The 21,538-nt window shown below is 46.9% G+C and overlaps 2 protein-coding genes across 2 annotated transcripts; both read left to right on the top strand.

The window, feature by feature from the left end:
* Window positions 1–263: 263 nt before the first annotated feature.
* On the top strand, window positions 264–1,364 carry LOC138358238 (golgin subfamily A member 6-like protein 2). Its single transcript, XM_069315930.1, has one exon. It carries the CDS (start codon window positions 264–266, stop codon window positions 1,362–1,364), a length of 1,101 nt encoding a protein of 366 aa, XP_069172031.1.
* Window positions 1,365–1,701: 337 nt separating this feature from the next.
* On the top strand, window positions 1,702–20,335 carry LOC138358237 (circumsporozoite protein-like). The gene is made up of 3 exons (XM_069315923.1): window positions 1,702–1,819; window positions 3,401–3,967; window positions 20,220–20,335. The coding sequence occupies exons 1-3, from the start codon at window positions 1,702–1,704 to the stop codon at window positions 20,333–20,335; spliced, it is 801 nt and encodes a 266-aa protein (XP_069172024.1).
* The last annotated feature ends 1,203 nt before the right edge of the window (window positions 20,336–21,538 follow it).

Below are 21,538 nucleotides of genomic sequence, written 5' to 3'. Positions count from 1 at the left end.
GATCCTCTCTGGTGGTCACGATGCAATAGCTGGTGGTCACGATTCCATGGCTGGTAGCGATGATATCATGGTTGGTGGTGACGATGCCATTGCTGGTGGTGACGATTGCATGGCTGGTGTTGACGATACCATAGCTTGTGGTTGATGCCATGGCTGGTAATGACGCCATACCTGGTGGTGACGCAATGGCAGGTGGTGATAACACCATACCTGGTGGTGACGCAATGGCAGGTGGTGATAACACCATACCTGGTGGTGACGCAATGGCTGGTGGTGACACCTTAGCTGGTGATGACACCATACCTGGTGGTGACGCAATGGCTGGTGGTGACACCATAGCTGGTGATGACACCATACCTGGTGGTGACGCATTGGCAGGTGGTGACACCATAGCTGGTGATGACACCATACCTGGTGATAATGCATTGGCTGGTGGTGACACCATAGCTGGTGATGACACCATACCTGGTGGTGACGCATTGGCAGGTGGTGACACCATAGCTGGTGATGACACCATACCTGGTGGTGACGCATTGGCAGGTGGTGACACCATAGCTGGTGATGACACCATACCTGGTGGTGACGCATTGGCAGGTGGTGACACCATAGCTGGTGATGACTACATACCTGGTGGTGACGCATTGGCTGGTGGTGACACCATGGCTGGTGGTGACACCATGGCTGGTGGTAACGAAATAGCTAATGGTGACGCAATGGCTGGTGGTGACGCCATTGTTGGTGATGATGCCATGGAAGGTGATGACTCCATTGCTGGTGGAGACACAATGGCTGGTGATGTCGCCATGTTTGATGGTGACTTCATTGTTGGTGGTGATGCTATTGCTGGAGGTGATGCCATGGCTGGTGGTGATGCAATGGCTGGTGGTGGTGGTGACATGGCTTGTGGTGATGCCATGGCTGGTGGTGATGCAATGGCTGGTGGTGGTGGTGACATGGCTTGTGGTGATGCCATTGTTGGTGGTGACGCCATGGCTGGTGGTGACGATGCAATGGCTGGTGGTGACGATGCATTGGCTGGTGGTGACGATGCATTGGCTGGTGGTGACGATGCCATGGCTGGTGGTGCCGCAATAGCTGATGGTGATGTAAAGGTTTGTGGTAACGCCATGGCTGGAGGTGACGCCATGGCTGGGGATGACTCCAGGGCTGGAGGTGACGCCATGGCTGGTGATGACGCCATGGCTGGAGGTGACGCCATGGCTGGGGATGACGCCAGGCTGGAGGTGACGCCATGGCTGGTGATGACGCCATGGCTGGAGGTGACGCCATGGCTGGTGATGACGCCATGGCTGGGGATGACTCCAGGGCTGGAGGTGACGCCATGGTTGGGGATGACTCCGTAACTGGAGATGACGCCATGGCTGGTGATAACGCCATGGCTTGTGGTGACTCCATGGCTGGTAGTGATGATAATGATGATAGATATATACAAGAGTTGTTACATTCTTGTACAGCCACTAGTGCGCGTAGCGTTTCGGGCAGGTCCCTGGAATACGTCCCTCACGAAGAATCGTTTTTAAAACCAAGTACCCATTTTACTGTTGAGTTAAACAGAGGCTACAATAAGGATTTGCGCCCAGTAAATCCTCCCCGGCCAGGATACGAATCCATGACAAAGCGCTCGCGGAAGGCCAGGTAAGTGTCTTACTACTACTCCACGGAGACTGGTGTGACGATGCTATGGCTGGTGATGACTCCATGGCTGGTGGTGACGCTAAGGCTGAATGTGAATCCATGGTTCCTGGTGACGACATAGCTGGTGGTGACGCCTTGGATGGTGATGACAACATGGCTGGTGGTGAGGCCATAGCGGGTGGAGAGGCCATCGCTGGTGGTGAAGAATCTTCTCTCAACTCCTTATATTAACATTTACTAATAACACTAACACGTAGAATTAAAATCGTTGGTGTATCAGGCATGATATGCTAAATCGGGCATGATTTAGATAGAAATTACCCAGCCATCTTGACACCAAGCGTCGATAGCAGACTGAAACATGAAGTCTTCCACGAATGTTAGAGATTTATAGAGTTCAATTAATTGTCCTTTCTTTCTAAAAATATTGTTCATTATGAAAGAAGTATTCACTTCGTGAATTATGCGAATACCTCTTCTCGCAATTGCCATGCGAGAAGAAGTATTATTATTCAACATATTTACTGGTGACGATAGTTTAAATCGTACTCCTTTATTTCCCTCAATAATTACTAGTAAACCAAATTGGTTTAAGCTCGAGATCGCTATGAGCGTCTCTGTGCATGCGTGTTCGGGCCTCTGGGTATGGGGGAGGTGGCTTTTCGGCACACGGCTCCGCCACGAGTACACACAGATTTACAAGCGGCAGCCATTGCAGATATAATACGTGGTCGTACAGTGTTTCGTACTGTATATTCTCGTTTCTGAGAAGATAATCGCGTCCCCGAATTTGACCTTCAACAGCAGTGAACGTCAGGGACTAATTGACGTGATATCGGTGATTGTAAATGTGCCACCAAGCCTACGTTATGTATATTTTATGTGTAGTGCACTATCTCATAAATTATTACTGTAGGTAGCTCGTCGTTATGTCATTTACCGACCAAAACACTCATGTTCGTTTCTTTCCACGTTATTCTCAAGTTTTCATGAATAGTGGAATAAATCTCTAGCCAAGTCAAATTCTATAACATTTTTGTGATTACAGCGTGTTGGTGAGGACAAGCAGAGCAATTCTTCCTCTACACACGACATTCCCTACTGGTGTTTCATCCATTATTTGGGCAATGTGATCACGTCTACGAGTATTCGAACATTGAAACAGGTTTAGTGAAGTCTTCTTACAACTAAGCCTTACTGTCTCTCTTTCGTAGATTTCTTTGACTGATGCTAATATTATTTCTATTATGTATTTACATTTCTTATACATATAATATTCTAAGAGAAATTACATAAATCTAATATTTTGTTTCTCAGTGTGTAGCAATGTTTCATATATAATTTCCTATGATTTGACAATTTATTTAATAGGCTTAATAATCTTACTATATTATCATCATATTGAATCTACATTTAATTTCTGATTCTATAATGTGTATTGATATAATTAACCAACTGGTATCGAACCAGCACCAGTCATTATCCTAGATATATATTATTTCTAGTAACACCCCCCAGTGTTGAAGTTTGAGGATTTAAACTCTCAATTAATTATTATTACAGTCCATTCATGCTCTTCAAATAATTACCAAATAATCTAACATCCATAGGCACTGGTACCACAGTGTCTTATAATCCATTTATTTGTTTTCCCTTTTTTCTCAAAAGTGGGTGGTCCTTCGAGTATTTCGATTTCTTAATTAAATATTAATAGAGTTGAGTTAAAAGTCCCATTCCACAACAGTTGGTGGTGACGTCATGGCCGGAGGTGACGCCATTGCTGGTGGTGGCTACATGTCTGGTGGTGACGACATGGCTAATGGTGACGACATGTCTGGTGGTGACGACATGGATGGTGGTGACGACATGGATGGTGATGACGCCTTGGCTGGTCGTGAGGCCATAGCAGGTCGTGATGCCATTACTGGTGGTGACGCCATGGCTCGTGGTGATGCAATGGCTGGTGGTAATTCAATGTCTGGTGGTGACGCCATGGCTGGTGGTGATGAAATGGATAGTGGTGATACCATGGCTGGTGGTGATGCCATGGCTGGTGGTGATGCCATGGCTGGTGGTGATGCAATGCATGGTGGTGACGCCATGGCTGGAAGTGTATCCATGGCTGGTGGTGATGCAATGGATGGTAGTGACGCAATGGATGGTGGTGATGCCATGACTGGTGTTGACGCCATGGCTGGTGGTGATGCCATGGATGGTGGTGATACCATGGCTGGCGGTGATGCCAATATGGCTGGTGGTGACGCCATGGCTGGTGGTGATGCCATGGCTGGTGGTGATGCCATGGCTGGCGGTGATGCCATGGCTGGTGGTGATGAAATCGATGGTGGTGATGCAATTTTTTTTTATTATTATTATTTTCCACCACTGACGTGGCCACACATTTACAATGCTAACCAGCATATATACATTTTCTTCTGTCCTCCATAGACAGGGTTAGAGATGTGTTAAACCAACCCGTTCTCACACAAGACATCTCATATATGACTTAATGCTTAAAGTCAATATGTTGAATGTGATTTAGTACATATGTGATATATTCCCAGTTACCTTTTTTACCAAGGCTCAAACTCTTCCTCACGTACCAATTTACGTCTCACAGTACCCGTCCATCAACGTAGATAGCAGAATAGTCGTGATTGGTTCAATTATAATGAAAATTGTAGTTTTCAGGTCCCACATGGGTTGTTGTGAACCTGAACCCCGGTTCATTCCGAACACAGCGATTACACAACACATAACACCTTGCCTCAGCAACCGTTACTACCACCGTGTACTCCTACACCCACCAGACCCTTGAGGCGTACCACTAGGTTTGTACTGGAACACAATGAGTGGACATATGGAAGGTATTTAAAGGCCGTCGGGTTTTGTCTTTTAATTACAAAGAATAGACTCTGACAAATAATACTATATTAATTAACATACTCTATTAGGTCAATACACTTCCAATAGCCATAGACCACTTGACCTCCGCGATCACCACCCACACTCGTAACTTCCGCCTAAGTCCCTAATACGGAATGATTACTACAACGCTCCACACCCGGTTAGTCTTTCATTCAATACTCACATACTGCAGACTTAACTTGGTCACTAAGATCACAACAGGCTCTCGCATAGCTGTCTGCTACACTTCGCTGCTGCCACAAACGGGGATCCAAAAGGACTTGCTCGTTCAACTTCCACAATCAGACTCCCTCCAGTCAGCCATGGCCTCAAACATTTCACCACGCCTCTCAAGGAAGGTATAATCCGATTAACCTTATCCCTAGAGCGGTAATCTTGTTCCTAGAAGCCTGACGAAGAATAATTCCTCTTTCCAGGAATTATTAATTTGGCTAAACAGCTTCGGTCTTAATCCATTGACCTTTCTTAGATATGTGATCCATAGTCTGTCTACTTACATGTACTTTCAATCATCATTCGTTAAGTGTTGTAGTAATGATCCTCTAGCTAATAATTCCTACTAACTTGTGGATTACAACACCACTCCCCTCCTTAAACACGCATATGTCCCCATATGCATCATTGCAATGGTTCCATTAGTGCAAGGACCTGGAGGATGCACCCACCATATGTGTACAACTAAAAAATCATCCAATAAGTTCATCATACACACAATGAAATAAATTAAAATTTTCCCCGACATAACTCTCAACACTTCTCCAACATATACATTATATTCACATCATAGCACAGGTAAAATAGTCTGTAATAATTTTCCCATCTCCAACAATGCACATATACCTAAACTGCTGACATATAATTACATACAAACATAACCATAAAATTACATGGACCAGAATGCTGGCACTTAAACAGAAATGACACTAGTCATTAATATATACACAACACATATATATCTAAGGTTCTTCATCCTTAGTAATTATAATTTAACATCTTGCCCTGTACTGTTGACATAAGGGCTTACAATGATCACACAATGTTTCACTGGCCTCCTCCACAATTGGCAGCATCACTTCTCTTGTCTTCGTGTCCCATGGTTGCTAGGTCATAGATCCTCCATGACCCAGACAAAACCCAGGCTGTCCAGCCTGGTGAATGTTGTCAATGTCCCATCGTTGCTCTGAGCTAACGTGATCCTGGCCTCCAGAGCAACGGAGATTCCTACCCCAGGGTCATGTTCCCTTGGGTCTGTTCTGACGTCTCGTTCCAGGGCACCAATCCCAGAACGCTGTAGATCCCTCACAGCTCTCTGGTCTAGGCCCATCCGCCCAGAGTGTGTCCACCTGTATTCACACCTTCCCGACCGCTGTACCTGCAAAATATTCCCTCGGAGCCCCCTGGCTCGATCCCATTATTACATAACCCCCTCGGCTCCTTACTCTCTCCCCGTATATAGCCTGAGCGCAGCTGCAAAACCATTGCAGCTGGCCCTTATCCCTGCTTTGATGTCAGGGGGCGAATTTCGCCTATAACGTCACGTTGGCTTCACTTCCACCCCCCTTTTTTTCTAGAATAACTGAGTGTAGCCTCATAGCTTCCCTTCTACTCTACCTGAAGCTCTGTGACATGATCCCGGGGGACCTTCTCAAGCCTAACACTCAGTAATGGTGCCGATGAGGTAATATACAGTATATACATACACATACATTATCACAATAAATACCTCATTAAAATAATTTCACACTTATGTTACTAAACATCATACTGCCACTGGCTCGCCTCTAGCGAGATTCCTGTAACAACTTAATAAGAAATTAGCATATCTACTTCGCTCGTCCACTGCAACCACCAACACCTGAAATTTTGAAATTCTACATTATAATCTTATCCATAAGACTTACCCACTCCGACACACCATCACCTCTGGTCAACCCAACCACTGATGACCTCATTATAACACCACACTCCATACCAGGCGTCCAAACGCCACAACACTACACCACCCACTACACATGCTACTCTACACCACTCTCTACACACTACCCCACACTCTACAAAAACTACCATGCCCATGCACCACTACACACCACACTCTACACACTACCCCACACTCTACAAAAACTACCATGCCCATGCACCACTACACACCACACTCTACACACTACCCCACACTCTACAAAAACTACCATGCCCATGCACCACTACACACCACACTCTACACACTACCCCACACTCTACAAAAACTACCATGGCCATGCACTACTCTACAGTACATACTATGCTCCTTCTGTGTTCATGACCCCACGAGAGCGGGTCGGATAGCGATGTGTCACCGTCGCCTGTGGACCTTGTCCTCGGTCCTGCGAAGGCTGCTCTGTGTTATCTACCCTTGATTGCCAACTCCTCGTACCCCTACCTATGTTCTCAGCCGCTGGTGTGCTCTGCCCTGGCACACTCCCCGTAGGGTATGGCTCCTCACTTGCCTGACCGGTCAGTGTATAGACGCGGTCTGGGTGACAGGAGAACACATGCCCTGTGTTTAGCACCTTAACCTTCACTTCAGCATTCTTTTTGCTAATTACCCGACATGGCCCCACAAACTTGGGTGCCAACTTACCTTCTGCCTGAGCGTGCATCTGCTTCACGAATACCCTATCACCTTCATTTATCACCTTTGCTTGGACCTTGTTCCGCGCATTATAATATGCCTCTGCTACCTCTGTCGACTTTCTTAAATGTAGTTTCACCAAGTCAAATGCCTTGGTTGCTCGCCTACAGACAACACTTTTGAAGTCTAACGCATAGCATGGCGGTTGCTTGCTTGTGAACGTCGTGAACGGAAGTCGGGGATCGAACCCATGCAACAAAAAATGCGGGGTTTCTCCCACCGACCTATTGAACGCCGTGTTGAGCGCCGACTCCACCATCGACAAACTCTGATCCCATGCAAGCACATCATCTGCAGCCAAATGCCGCAGAATACTGATTACTTCAGCATTGTGTCTTTCAACCAAACCATTCGCCGATGGTCGATATGCCAGCACTGGAGTATGTTTGAATTGATACACACTCGCGATGCTTTGAAATACTTGATTGATAAACTCTGACCCTTGGTCTGACACAACTTGTTGAGGAGCCCCAAACCTGGTTAACACACTTTCCACCATGGCCTGGGTCACATCCTCCGCCGACTTAGAACGGAGTGCACTCACCACAGTGAACCGTGTGAGTGCATCCACTGCTACAAATATGTACCTCGCCCCTGAATGAGCTTGTGGTAGCGGCCCAATGAGATCTATGTGTACTCTCTCGAAGGGAGTACTCACCTCCGGCCACCTACGCAAAGGTTCCGCCCCCAACCTATGTGCCTTGTACCTCAGACAACTGTCACAAGAGGCTACGTAGACCTTGATATCTTTACCCATGGATGGCCAATAGAACCTTTGACGTGCCCTCTGCAACGTCTTGGACTCCCCTCCATGGCCTGCTGCTGGGATGTTATGACACAGATACATTGCAGTCCTCTGGAACTCCGGTATCAAGACTGCCTGGTATACTGGTTCAGACCGTATACCCGAAACCCTACCAAGATGATACAACACCTCATCTTCAACCACAAACTCATCCACTGGGGCTGGAAGTGACTTCCTCAACTCCGCACGCTGACCCCTCAAAAACTTCCTTACCTCCCCCCACAGGGGGTGACCTTCCTGACTCCGTATCAACTCCCTCACATTCCACGACACATCTTCCTCCCCCCTTTCACTCACCACTGCTACATTGTGACACCTTGACAACGCGTCAGCGACCACATTGCTTTTCCCTGGTACATGTTCAAAGTTTGTAATGTTAAACTCTGAGAGCGAGGTAACCCACCGTGCCAGCCGCTGACAAGGCTCCTTGGACTCGAACACATACTTAAGGGGTTTGTGATCGCTTCTGAGCCAAATTTCATGTCCAAGCAAGATGTACCGGTTTCGTTGTAATATGAATGTGATCGCTAGCGCTTCCCTCTCAATCGTACTATAGTTCCTCTCTGCAGGACATAGTACTCGTGAACAAAATGCAATGGGACGCTCCCGTCCTCGCTCATCCACCTGAGCTACCACACCACCTATCGCTGCGCCAGAAGCATCCGCATACACCAGAAACGGTTTGCTAAAATCTGGGTGCGCCAAGATACTGCGAGAGCTGACAGCAGCCCTCAGTACCTGGAACGCCTGCTGTTGTTCCTTCCCCCACACGAACTCTGCAAGTCCACTGTTCTGATGTAATGGTCTTGCAATTTTTGAAAAATCTTTAATAAATCGCCGATAATAGCTAACCAACCCCAGGAAAGATTTGCACTCTTTCTTGTTCTGTGGAACTGGGAACTCTTGAATATCCCTGGTTTTATCTGGCAATGGACTGATACCCATCCGGCCCACTGTATGACCCAGGAATGTTACCGATTCTCCAAAAAAACTGCATTTTTCGAAATTCACTTTGAGGTTGTGTGACCTCAACCTTAGCAAGAGTTTCCTCAAATTATGCATGTGCTCCTCTAATGACTTTCCCAGCACGATTACGTCATCGAGGTACAGCAACGCTGTGGGACCTATCAACCCCGATAATACACTCATCATTAGCCTACTGAACACAGCAGGTGCTGACTTCAACCCGAAAGGAAGTGGTTTATATTGCCAGAGCTCGTTGGAAGTGGTTTATATTGCCAGAGGTCGTTGGAAGTGGTTTATATTGCCAGAGGTCGTTGGAAGTGGTTTATATTGCCAGAGCTCGTTGGAAGTGGTTTATATTGCCAGAGCTCGTTGGAAGTGGTTTATATTGCCAGAGGTCGTTGGAAGTGGTTTATATTGCCAGAGCTCCTTGGAAGTGGTTTATATTGCCAGAGCTCGTTGTTGCACGCACTAAACAAGGAAGTGGTTTATATTGCCAGAGCTCGTTGGAAGTGGTTTATATTGCCAGAGCTCGTTGTTGCACGCACTAAACGCTGTGATTTCCCTCGACTCTTCCTCCAGCGGTATCTGGTGATACCCACTGAGTAGGTCTAATGTGGTAAAATATTGTGTACCCTTCAAGTGTGTCAATGTGTCCTGTATGTTAGGTAATGGGTACGCTTCGTCTTTCGTCAGCTTGTTTATTCTGCGGAAATCAACGCATAACCTCACTCCCCCATTCTTTTTCCTGACTACTACGAGAGGGCTGTGCCACGGTGAACTGGATGGTTCAATGATATCATGCTCCCTTAGCTGGCTTATCTCCTCTTTCACCTCCCTCTGGTGTGCCACTGGTATGCTATATGCCCTCGTATATACTGGATGTGCGCCCTCTACGTCAATTCTATGTGCTCCTTGAGTAATGCACCCTGGGGGTTCCCCTCTCAACGCAAAAACATCCGGGAACTCCCTGACTAAGCCCCTTAAGGCTTCCTTAACCTCCCTTTCCATGGACATCCTATCCACTATTCCCATTAATTTATCCATTCTATCCTCATCGCCCTCACTCTGACTTACTGACATGGCTGCAATAATCTCCTCCACAGGGTGCGCCCACGCTACCTGTGCATGCTTACTCAAGGTGACTGGCCACCGAGAGGGATTAAAAACCCTCAACCGAATTACCCCTTCATTTATGTCTTCAATAGTCTCCATTATCACCAACCCTGCTGGATTATCTAATGGCTCAATTTGCACAACGTCTACTCCCTTGGCTTTACATGCCATTTTAATCACTAAGGATGCTTCTCCCGGAATGGTGACATCCTTGGGTACCGTGACTGCCCACTGTATATTCTGGTCCCCAGCCGAGTTACCACAGTTACCCCTCACTACTGCTACTCCTTCTCTACTCCTCACCTTGTTAACGTCTACCGCTTGACCTCCACATACCAATTTATTCCCCCTTGCGCTGAACGCTATGGTACATGAGTATTTTTCGAGGAAATCAATTCCCAGGATAATGTTGGTATGTTTCAGCCCTATATCCTGTATTACTACAAAACTATGTTTAAACCATCTATCTTCTAGCTGGAAATCCACAGTTGTCTCTCCCAACACCCGCAACGCATTATCCCCCACCGCCGTTAATCTCCTGTTGTTAGGTATCAGCCTGACGTCTGATCCTAACACGCTACGACTCATGATGGACACGGAAGCACCGGTGTCCACCAAAGCTGTATAGATAGTGCCCTTTAACCGTAAATGCACCTTTATGGGATGACCCGACCCGACGGTACACAACCACTGTCCGCCACCCCCTACTGTACACACTGGGTAATTAGGCGGAACAAAAAGCTTACACTGCCAGGCCAAGTGACTACCGTCACCACACAGCTTACACACTTTGGTCTGCTTAGGTCGTTCTGGCTCGTGTTTACCTGCAGTGTACCCCGTTCCCCGGGGATACCCTCTACCGGTACCCTGGTTCTGGTGGTACATTCCTGTTGCTCCCTGAGCAGGCGTGTATCGTGGTGGAGCTGGAGTGAACCTGCCTCCACGTGCCCCTTGATTATAGCCTCCTCGCTGCCCACGAGTACCCTGATGGGGTCCCCACGACACCCCACTCGTATTGTGTCCCTGGAACACCCTTGGCTCCCAGCCCTTATTATTGTTACGTCGAGGAGCACCTCGCCCCTTGCCCTTGGAATGTGTGACCCCCGCCGCGGGTCCATCCTCCACTGGCTGAGCTACTGGGGCCCAGAGCTGAGCCTGTCTCTCTTGCGTGTCTGCTAGATTTGCCTGTTCCTTAGGGGACACTTCCTTGAAAATGTCATCCTCTGTCAGTTTATGTGTCGGGCTATTCTCCGCCCAAAACACTGCATGTTTCACCGCTTCCTTAAAAGACTTAGCTTCCCTGCTGTGTAACGCACTTTCCCGCGGTAATGCACCGAAAAAAACACTCCGTTGCATAGAATCTCTTACTACCCCCGTGAACTGCGTTTCCGTCCGCTCAATCACATCACCCAAGAGTCTTATTCTATGGCCAAACGCCCTTAATTGTTCCCCTGGTTCTCGTTTAAGTGCAGCTAACTGAGCCTTTAGTTCTACTGCATCGTGCTGCACATCGTAATGATCTATCAGTTCCTGCTTAAACTCGCTATAACTATTTATTTCTCTAATTTCCGCAGAGTTGAGCAGGGTCTTTGCTTCCCCTTTCACCTTGGAATATGCCAATGCAATCTTTGCCTGATCCGACCATGACCCCACACTAGTCGCCTTCTCTAGAGCAAAGAAAAATGTTCTAATATCCGTCAGTAACTGACCTTTCGAATCCCGTTTGGCGCCCCAAAACGTGGGTATGTCTCCATATACCTTAGGTCCTGCATTAGTCGTCTCATGCGTGCTCAACACATTTTTCAACCACTGTGCAACCTGCCCAATTGTCTCTGACGCTGCCGCCTGCGCCGTAAGCAACGCCGCCGTGTTATCACCACTCTCACCCTGACCGACATTACTCGTGGCCTGGCCACTGGCGCCCCTATTACTACCCGTACCCGTCATGGCTACTCGCCCCTTATGTGCTCGTTTATGAACCAGCTTGACGCTTTGCCGTACAGTAACCTTACTTGGCCTTATTCCCTTAATCTCACTAGAATCACTTATAATTTTAAGCCACCATTAACAACGTCACTTATCAGTTCCCCACACTACTGTTTCCACCCCTTAGGGGACCTTTCCCTGCCGCACAACGTGGCCACTCCACTTGGCCACACACCTTGGCCCTACACCCCACTATGGCCACTCCCTGGCCCACGCACCTTCCCTTCCTCACTCCAATATCCACCGTCCTGAACACAACCCGACGTCTACCAATTCCCGAACATTCCCTCACCAACTAAACCGGTAACACACTTCCTTCATCTCTCAAAGTGTTCCAAACCTGTTTGCGCTGCCACCAAATATGTTGTGAACCTGAACCCCGGTTCATTCCGAACACAGCGATTACACAACACATAACACCTTGCCTCAGCAACCGTTACTACCACCGTGTACTCCTACACCCACCAGACCCTTGAGGCGTACCACTAGGTTTGTACTGGAACACAATGAGTGGACATATGGAAGGTATTTAAAGGCCGTCGGGTTTTGTCTTTTAATTACAAAGAATAGACTCTGACAAATAATACTATATTAATTAACATACTCTATTAGGTCAATACACTTCCAATAGCCATAGACCACTTGACCTCTGCGATCACCACCCACACTCGTAACTTCCGCCTAAGTCCCTAATACGGAATGATTACTACAACGCTCCACACCCGGTTAGTCTTTCATTCAATACTCACATACTGCAGACTTAACTTGGTCACTAAGATCACAACAGGCTCTCGCATAGCTGTCTGCTACACTTCGCTGCTGCCACAAACGGGGATCCAAAAGGACTTGCTCGTTCAACTTCCACAATCAGACTCCCTCCAGTCAGCCATGGCCTCAAACATTTCACCACGCCTCTCAAGGAAGGTATAATCCGATTAACCTTATCCCTAGAGCGGTAATCTTGTTCCTAGAAGCCTGACGAAGAATAATTCCTCTTTCCAGGAATTATTAATTTGGCTAAACAGCTTCGGTCTTAATCCATTGACCTTTCTTAGATATGTGATCCATAGTCTGTCTACTTACATGTACTTTCAATCATCATTCGTTAAGTGTTGTAGTAATGATCCTCTAGCTAATAATTCCTACTAACTTGTGGATTACAACAGGGTTGTGAAATTTACCTTCTATTGTCCATGCTCTTATAATATTACAGATCAGCTATATCCTATTGAAGGCTCTTAGTTTTGTTTTGAGAAATATTAGTTGTTCTTAGTAAATTATAATAAGCACTATAAATTATTACATAGAATAACAGTGCTTCACCAATCAATATTTTATACCATAGTTTGTGCTTTAAAAATCTTTAAAGAATGTTTTGTAGGAACGCTAACAGAAAACGATGTTACGTTGGAATGTTTATGGAGTAAACTACTGCAAACAGCATGGTATGGTGACTACTATATCACATATTGGATGGGTATAGGGTCCAATACCACCTGTTAGGTGGGTAAAGGGTCCAATACCACCCGCAGGATGGGTATGGGGGTCACATCCACCCACAGGATGGGTATGGGGATCACTTCCACCCACAGGAAGGGTATGGGGTCCAATACCATCCACTGGATGTGTATGGCGTCCACTACCACCCACAGCATGGGTATGGGGCTCACAACCACCCACAGGATGGGTATGGGGTTTAATACCATCCACAGGATGAGTATGGCGTCCACTATCACCCACAGGATGGGAATGGGGTTCCAACCACCCACAGAATAAATATGGGGTCCAATAACACCCACTGGATGTGTATGGCGTCCATTGCCACCCACAGGATGAGTATAGGGTCCAGTATCGCCCACAGGATTAGTATATAGGGTCCACTGCCGCCCACAGGGTCGGTAGGGGGTCCACTACCGCCCACAGGGTTGGTAGGGGGTCAACTGCCGCCCACAGGGTCGGTAGGGGGTTCACTACCGCCCACAGGGTCGGTAGGGGGTCCACTGCCACCCACAGGGTCGGTATGGGGTCCACTGCCACCCACAGGGTCGGTATGGGGTCCACGACCGCCCACAGGGTTGGTAGGAGATCCACTGCTGCCCACAGGGTTGGTAGGGGGGTCCACTGCCGCCCATAGGGTCGGTAGGTGGTCCACTACCGTCCACAGGGTCGATATGGGGGCCACAGGGTCGGTAGAGGGTCCACTACCGCCCACAGGGTCAGTAGGGCGTCCACTACCGTCCACAGGATCAGTAGGGGTCCACTACCGCCCACAGGGTTGGAATGGTAGGGGGTCCACTGCCGCCCACAGGGTCGGTAGGGGGTCCACTGCCGCCCACAGGGTCGGCAGGGGGGTCCACTACCGCCCACAGGGTCGCTATGAAGTCAACTACCGCCCATAGTGTTTGCATAGTGTCCACTACCGCCCATAGTGTTTGTATAGTGTCCACTGCCGCTCATAGTGTTATTATGGGGTCCACTACCTCTCATAGTGTCGGTATGGGGGTCCATTACTACCCACAGGGTGTGTCTGGGGTCTATTTTTTTCTGTATAGCAGAGGTGGCAATACTGCTTTTCCAATCCCATTTGTTGTTCAATGTAAAATATTTGTTGCTCGACTTGCAACAATTTATATATATATATATAATTTATATATATATATATATATATATATATATATATATATATATATATATATATATATATATATATATATATATATATATATATATATATATATATATATATAGTATTATACCTTTGCAATAATGTACCAATGTGTGTATATTCATAACCCATTTTAAATACTTGAAAAATATATAACTACATAGTGAATGGAAGTCAATGTATATATATATATATATATATTTATTTATTTATATACAAGAAGGTACATTGGGTTAGAGAGGATATATAGCATAGTATTTGCAATCTTGTAAAGCCACTAGTACGCGCAGGGTTTCGGGCAGGTCCTTAATCGGTGCTGTTTCCCTCTACCCTAGCATTCCCCAGCGAGAAGCAGCCGACTGATGTTTCCCGCCATCTTTCCACCCTTTGTTTGGTCCTCGGTTTTTTGACTGAGGTGTGGTAGATCTGCGGGGGGATTCGTCTGTTTCTTTACATCTTCTTTACATGGAAGAAAATGTAGAATAGAACCAATGAAGAGCAGAGGTGCCATAGGCACAATCAGAGAACACTGTATAAACATCAGAGGTCCGCGGTTGTTCAACGTCCTCCCAGCAAGCATAAGAAATATTGCCGGAACAACCGTGGACATTTTCAAGAGGAAACTAGATTTATTCCTCCAAGGAGTGCCGGACCAACCGGGCTGTGGTGGGTATGTGGGCCTGCGGGCCGCTCCAAGCAACAGCCTGGTGGACCAAACTCTCACAAGTCGAGCCTGGCCTCGGGCCGGGCTTGGGGAGTAGAAGAACTCCCAGAACCCCATCAACCAGGTATCAACCAGGTAATCAAACAGATAATTTTAAGTAGGTAAATTCTAGCAGAATGAATAAAATGATAACAGATACATTGCAAGAAAAAAAAATGAGATGAGAGAGAATAGTAAGTATATTATGGTTTATTAAAGCTCTGGTTGATTACATTGTCAACTTGATTGGTAATTTAAACAAGATTAACAGACACCATACAGCAGATTGATAGCACATATAAGAAGACAGCAATGATCACGATTGTAAAGATGTTCGGATTGGGTACATAAAGATAGGGAGATTGGGTAGCAATAGATACAGTGCAATTTTAAAGCAACAAGGTAAAAAAAACTATGCAGATGAGATTAGGTACTTTTTAGTTTTGTTTTTGAATGACGCAAAAGTTGGACAGCTTTTCAATTCATTAGGGAGTGAGTTCCATAGACTGGGTCCGTTTATTTGCATAGAGTGTTTACACAGATTATGTTTGACTCTGGGGATATCAAAGAAATATTTATTTCTGGTGTGGTGATAATGGGTCCTATTACATCTGTCCAAGGAAAGTTTCAGAGCAGGATTTGGGTTTAAGAACAGGGTTTTGTAAATGTAATTGACACAAGAAAATTTGTGGAGTGAGATTATGTTTAGCATGTTGAGGGAGTTAAACAAGGGGGCTGAGTGTTGTCTGAAAGTAGAATTTGTTATTATTTTGATAGCAGATTTTTGCTCGATGATGATGGACTTGAGGTGTTTTGCAGTGGTTGAACCCCATGCACAGATACCATAATTAAGATAGGGATAGATTAGTGCACAATATAGAGAGATGAGAGCAGAGTTAGGTACATAATATCTGATTTTGGAGAGTATCCCAACTGTTTTAGAGACTTTCTTAGTTATGTATTGTATGTGGGTACTGAAGTTGAGTCTCTTGTCTAGGAATAGGCCAAGAAATTTTCCATCATTTTTATTGCTAATGTTTACATTATCTATCTGAAGCTGAATTGCATTTGTAGATTTGCTTCCAAATAAAATGTAGTAGGTCTTTTCTATGTTAAGTGTTAGTTTATTGGTTGACATCCATAAGTGGACTTTTTTTAGTTCATTATTAACAACATCATTTAGTGTATGTGGGTTGGGGTTAGAGTAGATGAGGGTAGTGTTGTTCCGAACCATAATGGAAACTGGCCCAACTATGGGATGGGTTAACCCAAGTATCGCGTTTCCAAAAGGGTCGCCCATGTTGGAAAAGACGAACGCCGAAAGAATATTGTTGAAAACATCTTGATGACTTATTAAACCAAAATTATTTATTAGTCAGAAGAAAGACAAAAACGCGATCTATATGTAAAACTTCTACCAGACAAATATTTTAAGTAAAACTGATGATATTTGTAGTCTTAAAAAAGGGGCAGTTTTCATCGCTCGTCGAGCTCGAAAACCGCAGCATTCATTTATTTATTTATTTATGCATATACAAGAAGGTACATTGGGAATGTGAGGATACATAATATGGTAATTACAGTCTTGTAAAGCCACTAGTACGCGAAGCGTTTCGGGCAGGAAATCTCAGAACCATGCCTATTTCACGCAGATTCCTTAATAAACGTAAGAGTTTTATGTCACAAGATAGATATAATTATAAGCTTCATTCTAAATACCTTACCATGGGCATATTTAGATTTAAAGCAAAGATACGTGTACTTTTATAATAGCCGAGCTCCGACCCCGGACAGATTGATCGACCGAGCAACTCTCTCTCTCAGAACAATGTTTATTTCACGTGAATTCGTTAATAAACATATATGTTTTATATGTCTCAAGAAAGGCAGACATATAAGCTTCACTTTAAACATTTTACCATAGACATATTTAAAGTTTTAATGAAGATACATGCATTTTAAAAATTATGGCGCTCCGACCCCGTACAGACTGAACGACAGAGCAACTCTCTCTCAGATCAATGTTTATTTCACGTAAATTCGTTAATAAACACAAATGTTTTATATGTCTTAAGCAAGATAGAAATAAGAGCTTCATTTTAAATACATTACAATTGACATATTTATAGCTCAAGTGAAGATACATATGTTTTTATAGTAGCGCTCAGTAGTGTAACAGTTCTATTGTTACGTAAAGTATGGTAACAATAAACACAGACACTAAGATACTATATATATATTTGGTCGAATATACAGAAGTACACAGGTGATACTTTGGTGTGAGTTGAGCGCACTGAGCGTCGGTACAGTATCTCGCAAGTGTCTGCTCTAGACCACACTTGAAAGTAGACTAGCCAATGTTCGCTACTCCGCTGCTTATATGCTCGGGCAACACCTCACCGTGTTGCCCGGGCAACGCCTCACCTCATTCATCTCCAAAGGTTGACAGGAATATTAACAATGCATTTGGAGCGAGTATATTATTGGGATAATCTACTCGCTACAGAACTCCCCCTCCCAGGGGATGAAAGGAAAAATACCTGATAAAGGAACTTAGCTGGTCGGTGAATTGTACGCCCTGCTCGCGTTACATAACCATCAAAGTTAACTTCCTCCTCTTCGCTGATGTCATCTAACTGGGGTCGTAGGGTGGAAGGTCGCACAGGATCGTCCGTCGTCGTAGGATCAGGTTGTGGTGCGGCTGGTAACTGGGGTTGTAGGGTGGGAGGTCGTACAGGATCGTCCGTTGTCGTAGGTGGCGGTGCTGCTGGTAACTGTGGTCGAAAAGTGAACTGCGAAGTCGGCGGATGTGTCTCTGGAGGGATGTCTGGGGCAGCGTCACAGTGTGCTGGTTTAAGGCGATCGATGGAGATGTTTACCCGCTGTCCTCGGCGTTCAATGGTGAAGAACTTCGGTGTTCGAGAAACCACTTTAAATGGTCCTTCGTAAGGTGACTGTAGAGGGCGTCGAACAGCGTCGACTCTTACAAACACGTGTTCAGTTGTGTGGAGCTCATGAGGCACATATGTAGCACGAGTTGTCGGTTGGCGTGGTGGTGTAGGCCGAATGTTTGTCATGGCCGCCCGTAATTTCTGGACAAAAGTGGGGTCTGGGGGTGTGATAAGTGGCGTTGGGGTTAAGAATTCGCCCGGAAGCCGCAGGCAAGATCCGTATACTAAGTCTGCTGCCGAGAATCCACTGCCCTCCTTCGTGGCCGAACGGATGCCAAGCAAGACTAATGGAAGGTTGTCGATTCAATCATCAGGGCGTGCTTGAGCTCTTAGGGCAGCTTTTAGTTGTCTATGAAAGCGTTCTACCATTCCGTTCGACTCAGGGTGGTATGCTGTGGTTCGGTTATGTGTGGTGCCGAGGAATTCCATAAGTTCCTTCCATAGATATGATTCGAACTGTCGTCCTTGGTCGGTGATGATGACAGAGGGGCTGCCAAAACGGGCGACCCATCCAAAGAGGAAAGCCTGGACCACTGACTCAGCTGAGATGTTGATTAATGGGATTACTTCCGGCCATCTGGAGAATCGATCGATGCAGGTGAGTAGATAAGAATATCCTCTTGCCGACGGTAATGGTCCAACGATGTCTACATGCACCACCTCGAAACGGTCAGAAGGTAACGGAAACTGTTGAAGAGGGCTCTTTGTGTGACGATGTGTTTTCGCTCGCTGGCACTGGAGACATGAGCGAGTCCATCGTCGAACATCGGCATTGATTCCTGGCCATACAACACGCTCCGTTAGTAGTTTCTGGGAAGCACGTACTCCTGGGTGTGCTAGGGAGTGAAATACTGAGAACGTTTTCCAGCGAAACTGGGCAGGAATGTAGGGCCTAAGTGCTCCCGTCCGTGAGGTGTCACAGATTATACTTCCGCCACCTTCCATGGGAATCTCGATGAACCAGAGAGCTGTGTCAGATGTTCGTAATCGCTGCAGATCATTGTCTTCCCGTTGGGCCTTACTGATTACACAATAGTCCACCTGAGCTGGGTTTGTCACGACGTGGTTTATGGTGGGTCGAGACAGTGCATCGGCTATGACATTATTAGTTCCTTTGACATGGCGGATATCCGAGGTAAATTGGGAAATAAATCCCAGGTGGTTGGCTACTCGAGGAGAGTGAGCATCACCCTTGGCCGCCAGCGCATAAGTGAGAGGTTTGTGGTCTGTGAGGATGTGGAAGTTCCGCCCCTCGAGAAAGTGCCGGAAATGTTGTATGGCTGAGTAGATGGCGAGCAGTTCCCTATCAAAAGTGCTGTACTTCTCTTCAGTGGGTGACAGGCGCGCTGAAAAGAATGCAATTGGGCGCCATTCTCCTTCAACGAGCTGTTGTAGTACAGCACCAATTGCTGTGTTTGAAGCGTCGGTAGATAGATTGGTGGGAGCGTCAGACACTGGGTGTGCGAGCAAGGTGAATTCCGCCAGCTTGTGTTTTATGTCGGTGAATGCTGTCTCTGCCTGGGGAGTCCACTCCAACGGAAGACGGGACGTGAGTTTCCGACCACGTAAGAGGTCAACAGCCATGCGGCCCGGTCTTCGACCAGGCTTCCCGGTTTGTCGACTGGTCAACCAAGCAGTTGGATGCGGCTAATCGCTGCCTGATATATGAATCACAGCCTGGTTGATCAGGTATCCTTTGGAGTTGTTCGTGGAGTTATCTCTTGAACACTTGTGAGGCCGGCCAGTTATGCCCCCTAAGTGTAGCATTATTGTTGAAGAGTCTCGGCCCTCTAATGTAGATAAAGTTCTCACTCAACGTACCTATTGCACCACTGCTTTTCAACGAGGGTATTCTGCACGTTCTGCCATGCCTTCTGGTCTCCGGTCCTTCTAATATCTTCCACGTGTATATTATCATGTATCTCTCTTGCTTGCCCTCTAGAGAATACAGATTAACAAATTTTAATCGGTCCCAATAATTAAGATGACTTATAGAGTGGATTCAAGCGGCAAAAGGATCTTTGCACGCTCGAGGTCAACAATTTTTCCGACTCTGAATTGGGCTGTTAGAGGCCAACAATATTCCACCCTAGAGAGCAATAGTGTCCATTGATCCATTAGGTCGATTGGGAGGTTGGTGAGGCACTAGGCATGAAGGCCATGGGTTAGGCAGTGGGCATAAGTGCAGTCGGGTAAGGTGCTGGGCATAAGGGCGGTGGGTAAGGTGCTGGGCATGAGGGCCATGGGTGAGGCACTGGGCTTGAGGGCCATGGGTTAGGCACTGGGCATGAGGGCCATGGGTTAGGCACTGGGCATAAGGGCGATGGGTAAGGTGCTGAGCACGGGCATAAGTTCAGTGGGTTAGGCACTGGGCATGAGGGCAGTCGGGTAAGGTGCTGGGCATAAGTTCAGTGGGTAAGGTGCTGGGCATGAGGGCCATGGGTGAGGCACTGGGCATAAGGGCCATGGATGAGGCACTGGGCATGAGGACCATGGGTGAGGCACTGGGCATAAGGGCGGTGGGTAAGGTGCTGGGCATAAGGGCCATGGGTGAGGCACTGGGCATGACGCCCAGGGGTTAGGCACTATGGGCATAAGGGCGGTGAGTAAAGTGCTGGACATCAGGGCCATGGGTGAGGCACTGGGCATAAGGGCCATAAGTGAGTCACTGGGAATAATTGCCATGGGTGAGGCACTGGGCATAAGGGCGGTGGGTAAGGTGCTGGGCATAAGTTCAGTGGGTAAGGTGCTGGGCATGAGGCCGGTCAGTGAGGCACGGGGCATGAGGTCGGTCGGTGAGGCACGGTTCATGAGGGCCATGGGTGAGGCACTGGACATAAGGGCGGTGGGTAAGGTGGTGGGCATGAGGCCGGTGAGGCATGGGGCATGAGGGCCATTGGTGAGGCACGGGGCATGAGGGCCATTGGTGAGGCACTTGACATAAGGGCGGTGGGTAAGATGCTGGGCATAAGTTCAGTGGGTACGGTGTTGGGCATGAGGTCGGTCGATGAGGCACGGGGCATAAGGGCCATGGGTGAGGCACGGGGCATGAAGGTGGTGTCCGAGGCGCTGGGAATAAGTGCCGAGGGTGAAGCAC

The sequence above is a fragment of the Procambarus clarkii genome, chromosome 7 (genome assembly GCF_040958095.1).
Source record: "Procambarus clarkii isolate CNS0578487 chromosome 7, FALCON_Pclarkii_2.0, whole genome shotgun sequence".
NCBI classification, from domain to species: domain Eukaryota; kingdom Metazoa; phylum Arthropoda; class Malacostraca; order Decapoda; family Cambaridae; genus Procambarus; species Procambarus clarkii.
This window is presented reverse-complemented; position numbering and strand designations above follow the sequence as displayed.